This window comes from Leiobunum rupestre, chromosome 8 (assembly GCF_980474605.1).
Source record: "Leiobunum rupestre chromosome 8, qqLeiRupe1.1.hap1, whole genome shotgun sequence".
Taxonomy (NCBI): Eukaryota; Metazoa; Arthropoda; class Arachnida; order Opiliones; family Sclerosomatidae; genus Leiobunum; species Leiobunum rupestre.
Genome location: NC_143391.1, coordinates 8329532 through 8342625, shown reverse-complemented (window position 1 = coordinate 8342625; position 13094 = coordinate 8329532). Strand labels below are relative to the sequence as shown.

At 36.5% G+C, this 13094-nt stretch overlaps 1 protein-coding gene across 5 annotated transcripts in view; it reads left to right on the top strand.

Annotated features, from left to right (window-relative positions):
* Positions 1–7424, top strand: part of LOC149932302 (monocarboxylate transporter 10-like) — a 44747-nt gene extending 37323 nt beyond the window's left edge. For 2 of the 5 annotated variants that reach the window (XM_090155888.1, XM_090155887.1), the window contains exons 8-10: positions 1315–1477; positions 1774–1869; positions 4978–7424. In XM_090155888.1, coding sequence (XP_090012014.1) covers positions 1315–1477; positions 1774–1869; positions 4978–5225 — 507 coding nt within the window. In that variant the 3' untranslated portion in view covers positions 5226–7424. Of the gene's footprint in view, positions 1–1314; positions 1478–1773; positions 1870–3112; positions 3179–4977 lie in introns of all 5 variants that reach the window. The other 3 variants (XM_090155890.1, XM_090155891.1, XM_090155889.1) reach the window with 3 other exon arrangements.
* Positions 7425–13094: the final 5670 nt, after the last annotated feature.

The window sequence follows — 13094 nt, the reverse complement described above, 5'->3', positions numbered from 1 at the left end:
TGGTATTTAAGTAGAGAAAGTTTAAACTTGAGTTGTGAAGAGTATTTTTGGTTGCCATTTCAAAACGAATGACCATTGAAACTTTTCCCTTTCGGAGCTTTCAGGGTACGTAAGCACCGAGTTTGAAAAAATCGGGGAGAAACACGTCAGGGTATCTCCTTGTAAGTTTTTATGGAAGGAGAAAACGAAGAGCTCGGGGAAAGCCCTTTATTAAGTGGGGAGAGAACTTGCAAACTAGAGTTGTTAATTTCCGGAAAAATTAAATGCGAAAATTTTTCCGCAAATCGGAAAAATAAAAAATTTAAACATATATTACTTTTGAGGGGTTTTTATTCTAGACTAGTCTATAGGTTTAGTTTTACCAAACGTAGCAAATTTTGGTTTTACTTTTAGATTCCAAAAAATCAGGCGAAAATGCCGCGAAATTTAAATTTGAGTACAATATTAGGCTAATCAGGGCACGAAAACCTTTTTTCTGGAAAAATACGGAAATTTTTACCCGAAACATAAATAGAAAATCTACTACTGGAAATAGTGTGGTAAATAATAAACATGTATGTTGTGCCATCATTGGGCCACTAGTGGTTTTTGCCCGACTCCAAATCCTGCAGTTGGCCAACAACTGATTTTGCAGTTGTTATTGGAATTGGACCTTGTTTATGCAGTTGGCATCTAACATTTTATCCATAAGGAAAACCAGAAGTTGGCCGTAACCTGGTTTAACCGAAACACCCTACTCCAAAATCAGCAGCTGGCCAGGTAGAACTTCTAAAATGGTGGCGCTCCACCATAGTTGGCCGACTGCTAAACCATTGACTTTGGGCCAGTGGAATTGTGCTACTAGGGAATAGGCGAAACTATAAAGCAAATTTGGTCTTAACCAGCTTGTTAAAATGGGAAAACAAAATCACGTGACTACCATTTCACAGCCAACTTCGATTCGGTAACTCATGTTCATAGTTGGCCGTGCGACGGTAAAGAAAAAATTATTCCTTCCAATTACACTAAATACTGCAGACAACTAATTAACTAACACCTTTCTTTTACAAAATGGTTTAAATAATAATTAAAATTAGGTAATTTAGATGAATCGATCAAAATTTAAACCACCATTAGCAAAATAAAATGAATAATAGTTCGTATTTCTTAGGATAGATGGCACTGCAGTTCTCCACAAAATCACACGACTACCATCTTTTCAGCCCCCCTGGACTTTATAGTTTCACCTATTTTAACGTTTAGTGGTTTATATTAGAATTTCTGTTAATTTGAGTTGCGAATACATTATTAATCTTAATGAAATATAATTTCCAGCATTGTCCCCACTTCCACCATAGCCATCACGACCACGATCATCTTCACCATCACCATCACCACCACCATCTTCATCACACGGACATTTTGATTAGCAACGGGATGAAGGAGACCCTGGCGGAAGACGCCCTTCTTCCGGAGGAGAAACAAAAATTAGTCGCGAGTAAGACGCAATTTGCATATTTCTCTTCCAATTCCACTCTTTCTCTTCCGCTTTTATCAAAATACCAAAAGTTCATTTTTTTTTCATTGAGAATATATCACGCGAACTTTTTTTTCTTTAATTTTTAATCTTGTTCGGATGTGAATAGAATTTGGGAGTAAAAGATAAAATGAGTGATAATAATTTAGTTAGTAGGGGGGGGGGGGCGTAAACGCGCTAGGGGGGAGGGGGTATGGAGGCCCCCGATAAAAAAGAAGCACCGTATCTAAGAATTTATGTAAATGTGTGTGTGCCAGGCATCAAAATGAAAGAACTGTCCGTCATTCAACCCGATGGGAGTTTAATAAATCAAGAAAGTTTAAATGACATTCCGAACAACAGAAGTAACGAGGGTAAATTTTTCACAGATTATCTATTTGCTTGGCCACGTTTTTCGATAGATATTTCACGATAGTTTGCATGTCAAAAAGAGCTTGAAATTTTACGAACTTTAATATCACCATAAGTAACGTAATAACGAGAAGTATGATACTGCCTTTAGTTTTAATGCTAATTTTCTTATCGACACTGACGCTCTCGCCCAGGTCCGACTTGAACTCGCAACCGAACTGAGTTGTAAATTTCATCTTGGGCATATTTAGAAGCTAGTGGACTCTGCGCGGAAGTAAATCTTGATGGCGCGATTACCCTGATAAATTTTGCTAAATGTCATACTTATTGTTATTATGTTACTTATGATACCACCTTAAGTAACAAAATAAGGATAAGTATGGCACTTCCTATTTTCCACGACATTCATTTTTTAATGATAGTCTGTTTCGCCATTGACCATATAAATCATTACGTGGCTAGCAGGGTTGTCTGATTTAAATCTAGTGATATTTTTAAAAAGAGCATTCATTTAAATAGTCTATTATACTTCAGTGTATTTGGGAAGATGTACAAAAGTAGGTTCTCTAGCAATGTCAATTAAAAGCAAACTATATTGTAAGTAATAATTAAATTTAATTCGGATTAATTTGGATTTTAGTTTACATTACCGATGAACTCAAATATAAATTTATTTGTCCAGAGAAGAGTATAAAATATTTTAAAATAAATAAAATAAAACAGTCATTAAAAAATCTCATTTAAATAAAAATAAAGAACAACAACCCTATTTATATATCGCCATTACAATCACGACAGACTATCGTTAATGGAAATCGTTTAGTGCCGTACTTATGGTATTATGTTACTTATGATATCACTTTATTAACTTGCATAAATTTTGAGCACCGTTGCAGTGGAATTTTTATAACAATCACCTCGCACTTCTAACATTTCTCTCACTCAAATTAACCACCAATTAAAATTGTATTTATTCGATAATTGATTAGATTATATTACTAATTAAGTCCACTCAATTACTATAACGATAGGCAAAGCGTGAATACCACCAAATCAAAATTTAATAAAAAAATTCTTATTATTTTCTAATTAGAAGAATATGTTGTATAAAGCCGCTTTCGATACGAATATCTAATTTATAACAAATTACCGTTAGTCAAATAACCACAAATAACTAAAAATAACCAAATTATCGTGGTTTGGGGCATTTTGATTTTTAGATATTTTTTATTCTCCCTTAATTAGGCAATGCTCCGAATTACACAGAGGAAAGCGAAACAAGAAATTTATCAATCTGAAAAAAATTCAAAGGTTGGTAATTAACAACAACAACAAAAAAATAGAACCAACGAAAAAAACTGTATCAAATACCCCGAACTAACCCATTTCTGTTCTATGCCGAAACTAATAACGAGAATAGCGGATTGCGCGGTTATTCGATTAAATGAATAATCAAAGAAATCTCAATCGGATTTCTCTTTCGTGTCACTAGGATTAAGAAGAAAAGAGCCCCGATAAACTTAAAACCTACATTAGACGTTGACAGTTATGATAGATTTGAAGGTCAATGCAAAATATAGCCTAGTTTTGATTTATACATAGTTCCATTTGTGGTCGAAATGAAAGTTGTCGGTTGGAGAAATTACGCTGATGGAAAAAAGGTAAAATTGGTATAAAATTCGGCATTTATTAGCGTGGAGGAAAAGTAAGGAGTCGTTGGTGCAATAATTTCGAACTTGGACTAGTTAATACTTAAAACGTAAAACACACTTCTTCCGAGTCTTCTCGACTAAAAATGCGTAGCTCACTCTTCACATGTGCGAAGGTATCACAAGTAGTGCCTTTATAAAAAAATCAAGATAAACGTCTGCAGATTTTTAAATATGGCCGCTCTTTACTACACCTTCGCACTTGCGCAGTTGCTGTTACGCCTATTTTCCCCGATAGAGGGATAGGAAGGAAAGTTTTCGCCGGTTGCTAAAGAAAATCAGTGACGTTAGTTAGTCCAAGTTTAAACCATTAAACGTGATACCGGCGGAATGACAAAAAAGGAGGTAGACACCAGTCTTTTTTTTTGGAATGATTGCACACTCCCAGCTGGCGTCCTCACTCGCCAAAAAATAACCCAGTGCTTACCCTCTCTCCGTCTAGTTTTTTGTCATCCACCATTCTCTGGTTGAGATCACGATGACGAGTTACAATGGTTTTACACCACCACTCCTGACAGTTTCTCCTTGGTATTAAATAAACTGCGCTTTTCTACCATGTTCGGAAGTCAATAGACAGCTGAAGCCACCCCTCGAAAACGTGAACGGGGGAGCTGGTAGGAGTGTAGATTGTACTGAATAAAGCTATGTTTACCCCCTAAAGTTTCCTTAAGCTACGTTTACACTGCTACAAGTTTCCCTAAGCTACGTTTACACTGCTACAAGTTTCCCTAAGCTACGTTTACACTGCTACAAGTTTCCCTAAGCTACGTTTACACTGCTACAAGTTTCCCTAAGCTACGTTTACACTGCTACAAGTTTCCCTAAGCTACGTTTACACTCCTACAAGTTTCCCTAAGCTACGTTTACACTCCTACAAGTTTCCCTAAGCTACGTTTACACTCCTACAAGTTTCCCTAAGCTACGTTTACACTCCTACAAGTTTCCCTTAGCTACGTTTACACTGCTACAAGTTTCCCCAAGCTACATTTACACTCCTACAAGTTTCCCCAAGCTACATTTACACTGTTACAAGTTTTTCTAAGCTATTTTTACACTGCTACAAGTTCCCCCGTTCACGTTTTCGTAGGGTGCCTTAACCTGTCTATTGACTTCCGCGTAGAATGCTTTCCTCGCGCAGTTTCTCCACTTTCGCTTCAGTTGGAAACTAGCATTTGGACCACGAAATTTAGTTCGTTCGAGAAAGATAAAATCGTTTTATCCCGCAGACAGACAAAATGGAGAAAATTTCCTAATTGGGCTTTCTCTGATTGAATGATTAACTTCCGCGGCTCGCATTTCCATTTTCGTTCGCTTTTAATTAAAAGCCCGAATGCCTAGTACGTGTCTAACGCTGATATTTCTCTCTGTCTCTTTCTCCTTGATTTCGCCGCGTCTCCGCAGATTATCAGACTTCAAATTGCAAATCCATACTGGACGACGTCATTTGGGAGAAGAGGACGCCGGCCAACAACTCACTCAACGGCGCCAGTACGTTCATTCGGAACGTCAAAAACTGTGCCCCCAATAAACCCATTTATCCGTCGTACCGAGATTACGGCGACAAAAAACCATCTTCTTTCGGAAACAATAAAGCGGCGACTCGCTCCGAAGTGGCCGTTTGTTTACTGGAAAGAGAATCTAGCGTGTGATAAAAATGAAAATAGTCAAAACGAAATATATTTTTCCAAAGGGTACTCGGGGGTTACGACTTCACACTATTCGGAATCGTCTTTGATTTATTCGTTTCTCCCGCGGATAAATTGTTATCAACCTTTTCGACTCGTTTTTCTTATATATAAATATTTCAAACTCATCCCGACATTAGTCGATAATTAGTGACGACCAGAAGACGGTGCGGTAGGCCTTCCAACTTGACGATGTGTTCGACGCGGCGACTTTCTTAAAAATCAGGTCAAAGAGATTAATCATCTCTTTGAACCTTTCTTCTATAATGTTCGCGAAAGAAACGCCGAGGTTGTTCTTCATAATATTAGGCGTATTTTTTTTCCCCTACTAAAAATCAATTTGTTAGAAAGTTATTGTTCGACGGAAATCGGTGTATACAGTTTTCATCGAGTGTTGGATGCAGGAATCTTTATTAAAGTTTGTTGACATCGAAATTCGAGAGAAGAATGAACCGCGAAGAAAGGAACAACGAAGGAGTCGCGGGTGAAAGCGCGCTTTCAGGGCTGTAACCAGTACGCTTGATTGTATTCGGGTTAACAGAGAATACGTTGCTGTTATTTTTATGATTCCCGAAAGAAATTATCCGCCTACACTGACAAGGAGAGTACCCGAGGTGTTTATTGCCGATTTTATTCAATGTAGACCTATATGAGATATTAAATTTCCCAAAAGGAGACGTTGCACTACCCATTCGTTTTGCCATGGCAACCGAAAATGTTTTTGATCACTTAAAACAAAAATAGTATTTTTGCCTTATTTTACCCAAACATTATAACAATTTTACCCCAAAAATGTTCCAATTTACCCAAACTTGAGGAAATTTATCTAAATGTGGTCCAAATTACCCATTTCGTGATTTTCAAATGTTTAAAAAAATTTTGTAGGTAAAAACCGAGAAAATCCCATGCTTTTCTAAATGGAGATTTTTTGTTTTAAGCGGTCAAAAATATTTTCGGTTGCCATGGCAAATCGAATGTGTAGTGCAACGTCTCCTTTTAGGAAATTTCATACCTCATATAGGTCTACGCCCGACTTTGAACAAAATCGGTAATAAAAAGCTCGGATACTCTCCTCGAGAGAGGCTGTGGTCTCCCCCCCCCCACCTACCGGGAGAAAGTGGGTAAGATTATATGCGGAAAGGTGAAAGGGCGTGGTTTTTATCACGGGAATCACGAGGCGAACACGTTCTGGTCCGCATATTCTCGGTTAGTCTAAATACATTCTTCTGGGTAATAGAAAAATCAAACGAAACAAACGCTACAACTTGTATATGAAACCTAGGAGCAACAAACACAAGGAGAACGCAGCTAGCCTTTAAACACGCTAACGAAGGGTTGTGTACGAATTTCATTGGACGAGCGTCACGAGCCTTTACGCTGAACGTTTTACGGGCGGGGGGAAGACAATTTCAGAATTTTCCCCTTCCGACGGCAGCAGGCGCTAAAGCGTCTAGCCAATGAAAAATGTACACAAGAAAATCCACGACTTTTGACGGGTTGCGTTCTCCTTGTGTGGGGTGGTGTGTTTGTTGCTGCTAGATGAAACTATCAATGCTCTGACAGTGAGTTTCGGCGTCAGGGTGAAAACCCGCCCTCTAGTGAGTCTCCCAGCCAACGAGCGAAGGCAAAATGGCAACGAAGTCAGCTATAGAGTCTGTTTCGTGAAACTTATGGAAAATATTATAAACATGGTTTCCGGAATATAATTAAATTAATTTCCCGCCCCTAGCGGTTAATTTATAGGCAATAAGTAGTTTAAATGGTCTATTATGGGAATTTCCATATAGATTAGGATAATATTTTTGTTAACTTCGGGCAAAGTTGGCGTCGCTGCAGTTGATTCTGACCACCTTATTTTTAACGTAATTCTGCTTCTAAGCGGAATATTTTGTGCTGATTTAAGCCAAGTCTAGCGTTTTACATATACAGGGAACTGCGAGTCTTTTTAGATTCTTGGTTAGAGAGGTTCGCTGTGGTTACGGCTCTGAAGTGTTTCCTTTCTTTATCCTGTGCCATTCGTTCAAACAAGACTGGAGTAATCGGTTACTTAATACGCTCAATTTAAAAATATAGTGACGTTAACTGTTGGATCTATAATAAATTATTACGGTGTTTTTTGAAGCTAGTTTATCCCAACACATCAACTAGTGGATTAATTATTCGTCATGCCAAAATTTGACGTAATAAAGAGTTTTTTTCCGTTTCAATGTCTTCTTTTTATTTCCATTTCTGGCGTTTGACTTATACCAGAAGAATATAGTATATCTCTTACGAGAAAGGTGTTCCCGTACTTATCTTACTTAAGTTATTCGCTTGAAACATGTACCTACACAGGCTACCGTTGATTTCCCAAGAAAACGTTTCTAAAGAAAAATATAGAATTGTATGTCGGAAAATTTCCCGGAAAATTACCGACCCCTTTTTTCCGGAATATTTTCCTTATTTTTCCGAAAAAAAAAAGGTTTTCATGCCATGACTAGCCTAATATTGTTCACCAATCTAAATTTCTCGGCATTTTCGCCTCATTTTTTTCAATCCAAAAGTAAAACTAAACCTCTAGACTAGTCTTGAATAAAAACCCTTAAAAAATAATATATGTTTCAATGTTTTATTTTTCCGCAATTCGGAAAATTATCTGGCAAATTTTCCAGCATTTAATTTTTCCGGAAAATTAACGACTCTAGTAAAATAAATTATTATTTTTTCGGTAAAATATGACCGGGTTGGCAAAAATCCGGTTTTTTCGTGAAACTACTGGTATGCATATAGCTGAACGGGTTCGTCGCACACTAACAACTTGTAAGAGCCCGAGCTCGATTTGAGACTGAGCCCTTGAAGAGCTCTGGCCTACTAGGTTAATTTTAAGCACTAGAGCCTAATAAGAAAAATATAATTCAATTATGTAATTGTTAAAACAGAAACGTTCAGCTTGAACAAAAAGGAGGCTTTTACTGTATTCTTCCCTATTAAGTTCACTTTTGCTGAGGATAACTGAAACATTAAAAACAATTACAAAATTTTCAAAGTTGACCATAATAATTGAAACTAGTACCAAAGGTTTATGTATCAATGATCGCATTGAATTTGATCGAAAGCTGGTGCGAAAGATCGAATCGAGAAATGATCAAAACTACGATTGTAAGGAACACTACAGTAAATACGGTAGTAAAAATAGATAAATTGCACCTAATTTTAATTAATAAATGTCCGCTGGCCCTAACCTTACCTAACCCATCCCATATTTCCATCGACAGCGACCCCTACCTGTTACATCACAAAAAATCAATTACGAAACACAAATTTATTAACTTACCTTCCTCTAAGGAGATTCGATCCTGGGTCTCTCGATCGGGAGTCCAGCGCTCATCTTCCGAACCACAGTGGTTCGAGAGCTACTTAAAATTGTCATTTAATCGTTCACTTTTTTAATAAACAAAATGGTTAGTCCATTTTCCTTTCGATCAAGTGATCATTCAAAATTGCTACTAAAATATCGACCAAAGCAGTTTTTAAATACAATTCGCTCAAATAAAAATAAAAATTCTGATCGAAAATTGTACCGATCAAAAGCAATTCGATCATTTCATTTTCGATCAATTCGGGGTAAATTCGACTAATTGGACCTATACCGTAGTAAAACAAATTATTGACATTTTTAACAGTCCTGTCAGATCGAGAAACATTTTAGTACCTTCAAAAAGATACGGAGAGCCAACTCCGAGCTTAGAAGTCGAAAGCATGGGTGACGTATAATCTACGTCATACTGCCCCAATTGTGTGATATATATGGATGAAGTTGTAGAATACGACTATGACCATGGTGGAAAAGCCAGGATCCGGAAAGATGGAGGCACCACTATGCCAATTGCTACTATTTCGAGGTGGAAATGTTAAAATGTGATTGACTTTGAATAAGACCATATTAACCAAAACAGTGGTGTGAATGAAAATCCTTCAAAAAACGGATTATCTCAACTTTAGAAGATCTCAACCTTTATTTTCATTACTCTACAAGTCTGTTGCGCAAATACAGGGTGTCTTTTTTTGCTCTGACTCGGCATTTTTTTCACGTTTTTGAACAATTTATTTTTGGCGGGAAGGTGCTAGATTGGCATCTCCGTAAAATAACTCGACCATAAAAGAGCACTTTTCACGTGAATAAAGTGGCATAGTTTTTGATTAGACTCAATAAATCTTAGATAATGGCTTATAACTGAGAGATTTCGCTTTCAATAGCACCTGACAACCGACCTTTGCTCAAAAGCAACAGAAAATGTTTATTAGTAGACCTCAGAGTTTTAATATTTTCATAAATCACATGCAAAAACCTATTTTAAGACATTTTTTTAATTTACGCACAAAACTGGCTATTGCCCCATATGGACAACTTGGTTTTTTTCATGAAAAATTTGCCTTTTTCAATGGAATTTATTTCTTTGTACATTATCGACAGTGCTCTAAAACTTTCTCATTAGCGCTAGTAGGCCACACTTTGAAGTTCTCTGGCGCTCTTTTAACTCATCGTAGGGAAATGGGAAGAAAACAGGCATACTTCTCAACTCACCCCCTATAACTCCTTAAAATTTTGGCATAACCTTTTGAAACACCCTGTATATTATTTACCACCTGTTAAATACCACTTCGGAACCCTGCCCACAACATGGGAACTTTTATACATATAAACCAAAAGAAAATACAAACATAAAGCAAGAGAAAATACAAACATAAAGCAAAAGAAAATACAAACATAAAGCAAAAGAAAATACAGACATAAACCAAAAGAAAATACAGACATAAACCAAAAGAAAATACAAACATCTCTGACACAGATAAAGCGATAGATATAAATGATACGTCAATAGATAGGAAATAAAAAGCGGACACAATTTCAGTTTGGGCAAATATAGATATTTCTGACAATTGTGAGTCGTTGTGGAACTAATATTAAGGCTGACTTATTTTAAAACCTCGCCTCAGCAGCCAATAGCCATCATGGAGCTAGATCGAGTGGCCGGATATTTTCGACACTATGAAATTCCCACCATTAATTTCCTCAAACGATTCTAGCTTTAGTTTACATTTCCTGATAAGATCAAAGACAGTGACTGCCAATTTCATTATCCTTATCCTATTAAAATCAAATATAGAGTTTGTGCGGGGCTGGATTAATCATTAAGTAAAATGAGCACATACAAATTACGGCTCGGACCCCAGAAAAATATTAATTTCGGACCAAAATAAAGCCGTAATTATAGATTATAACGAGGGGGTAATCACTTAAGAAATATGGTGTACAAATAGTGAGAAATCAAAATAATTATTTCGGGAAATCTAGAAATACAGGAGAAATATTAGAAATCTAGAGAACTCCAAAGAAGTATTAGAAATCTAGATAACTCCAAAGAAGTATTAGAAATCTTGAGAAATTCAAAGAAATATTGAAAATCTTGAGAAATAAACGGAAATATTTTTGATATTTCTGGAAAACTGGAAATATCGGAAATATTTAAGATTATCGGAAATATTTAAGGTTATCGGAAATATTTAAGATTATCGGAAATATTTAAGATTATCGGAAATATTTAAGATTATCGGAAATATTTAAGATTATCGGAAATATTTAAGATTATCGGAAATATTTAAGAGTATCGGAAATATTTAAGATTATTGGAAATATTTAAAATATATCGGAAATATTTAAGATATATCGGAAATATTTAAGATATATCGGAAATATTTAAGATATATCGGAAATATTTAAGATATATCGGAAATATTTAAGATATATCGGAAATATTTAAGATATATCGGAAATATTTAAGATATATCGGAAATATTTAAGATATATCGGAAATATTTAAGATATATCGGAAATATTTAAGATATATCGGAAATATTTAAGATATATCGGAAATATTTAAGATATATCGGAAATATTTCAGAAATATCGGTAATATTTGGAAATCGGAAATCTGGTGTACAATCTTTTTCTAACTATACCTCGTTCGTTCCCAATCGAGCCCCCGCAATTGAACGGCACAAGTAATTTGTACCGGCTTCCCCCTCTAATTTCGGGCCTGATTACGGTATCATGGGAAGGGTGACAACACAAAAATATTTTAATCTTTAAGGTCAGTATTAATAAGCAATTTAAAAAAATCACAAACGTTATTTCTTTTAAAGTACTTATTTATTGACAACATATAAATTTGACATTGCAAATTTATAAATAGTGCGGCTGAGCTACGCTCTAGAGAAAAGCAACGTGTAAATAGTGACTATTTGCAAGCGAGTCCGCTTTTCTTTAGGAGTCCAGCTATCTATCTAATTTTTATAAATCAACCCCTCTACCTTACATTGTCAGTAAATAAAAAATTTGGAAGTTACCGTCAAGTAAGTTCCCAAATCTATTAATTTCAAATTCAACTCCTTTCCCCCCTTTAACACTATTTTGCTGACATTAACAGTAACTTCAATGTCAGCAATTTTGATGAAATATCAAGCAAAAAATAAATTAGAATAAACTGATTTATTATCCTTTGTGACGGTGCCTTCTCGTATCGTAAGGACATCTATAACTTGTATCTTCCAGCTTGGATTAATAATAGAAGCTTTAGCGTTAGCTTCTATTATTAATCCAAGCTTCCAGCTTTTCCAGTTTTCCGGACCGGACAACTTCTAGATGTCATAGCGAAATAGACCATCCATTGTTCACTGAAAATCAAGATACCAGGACACTAGGGTTGCCACGGTTCGATTCGAGAACCGGAACCAGAACCGAGAACCGACTAAGTGGAACCGGAACCAAACCGCTCAAGACAAATTGGAACCGGAACCGAACCGAACAATAGTAGGAACCGAACCGAACCGAGAACCGAAACAAAAATTGGGGAGAAAACTGTAAAGCTATTCTCACTTATTTCCACATATTTGGAAGTAACATAGAGCACGCGGAGAAATAAAAACCGATAGTTTGGACAAAACGAAATTAAGTGTTTTCTAGATACAACGGTTTTTCCTTCCAATTGAGACAATAGACATAATAGTCCTTGTCACTTGTCACTGTTGTCAGTGGTTTATTTATTCTTTTTCGCGGCTTTTTCAAAAGTTTTCGGTTCTTTCGGTTCGGTCCGGTTCTCCTTCGGTTCCGGTTCGGTTCTAAATGGAACCGGAAATTTCGGTTCGGTTCCGGTTCCTCCGGTTCTAAACGGCAACACTACAGGATACTGTCGGTTGGAGACTGCGGAGAGACCAAGCGGGGCCGTGAAGACACATCACGGGCCCTTCTATCTGAAATTTTCAAAAGGGGAGGGAAGCTGTTAAATGGCAAGCCGATGGGCCCCTATTGTACCAGGCCCGTAAAAGGCACGCTTCCGGGCCGCGGAGATTTTCCCTCCCCACCTCTGCACGGCCCTGAGACCAGGAACCAAGACACAATCGTCATCTTCTACTTGGTCAAGACACCAATCGGCGTAGTGGAAACGTGCTGGGTCAGCAAAATATGATGAATTAGCCAGCCAAACAAGCAATAAATTAAACTAAACTGATTATAAAAAAAACATACGTTATCATTAAAATACTATATACAAACATTAAACAATTAAAAGAGTCATTATCGTTTTTAAACTTCAACACGATATAATTTTAAGGGAGTCCAGAGGACCCTGACCCTCTTTTTCATCAGCAAAGAGTTTTGGACTGCTGAACCATGGACTAATTAACAATTAGTCCATGGCTGAACTGTCGCTATAGTTACAAGTCTAGAACCTAGTTCCGTTGAACCATTTGAATTTTTGCATATAAAATTCTACTATTTAAAATTTTATTTAGATA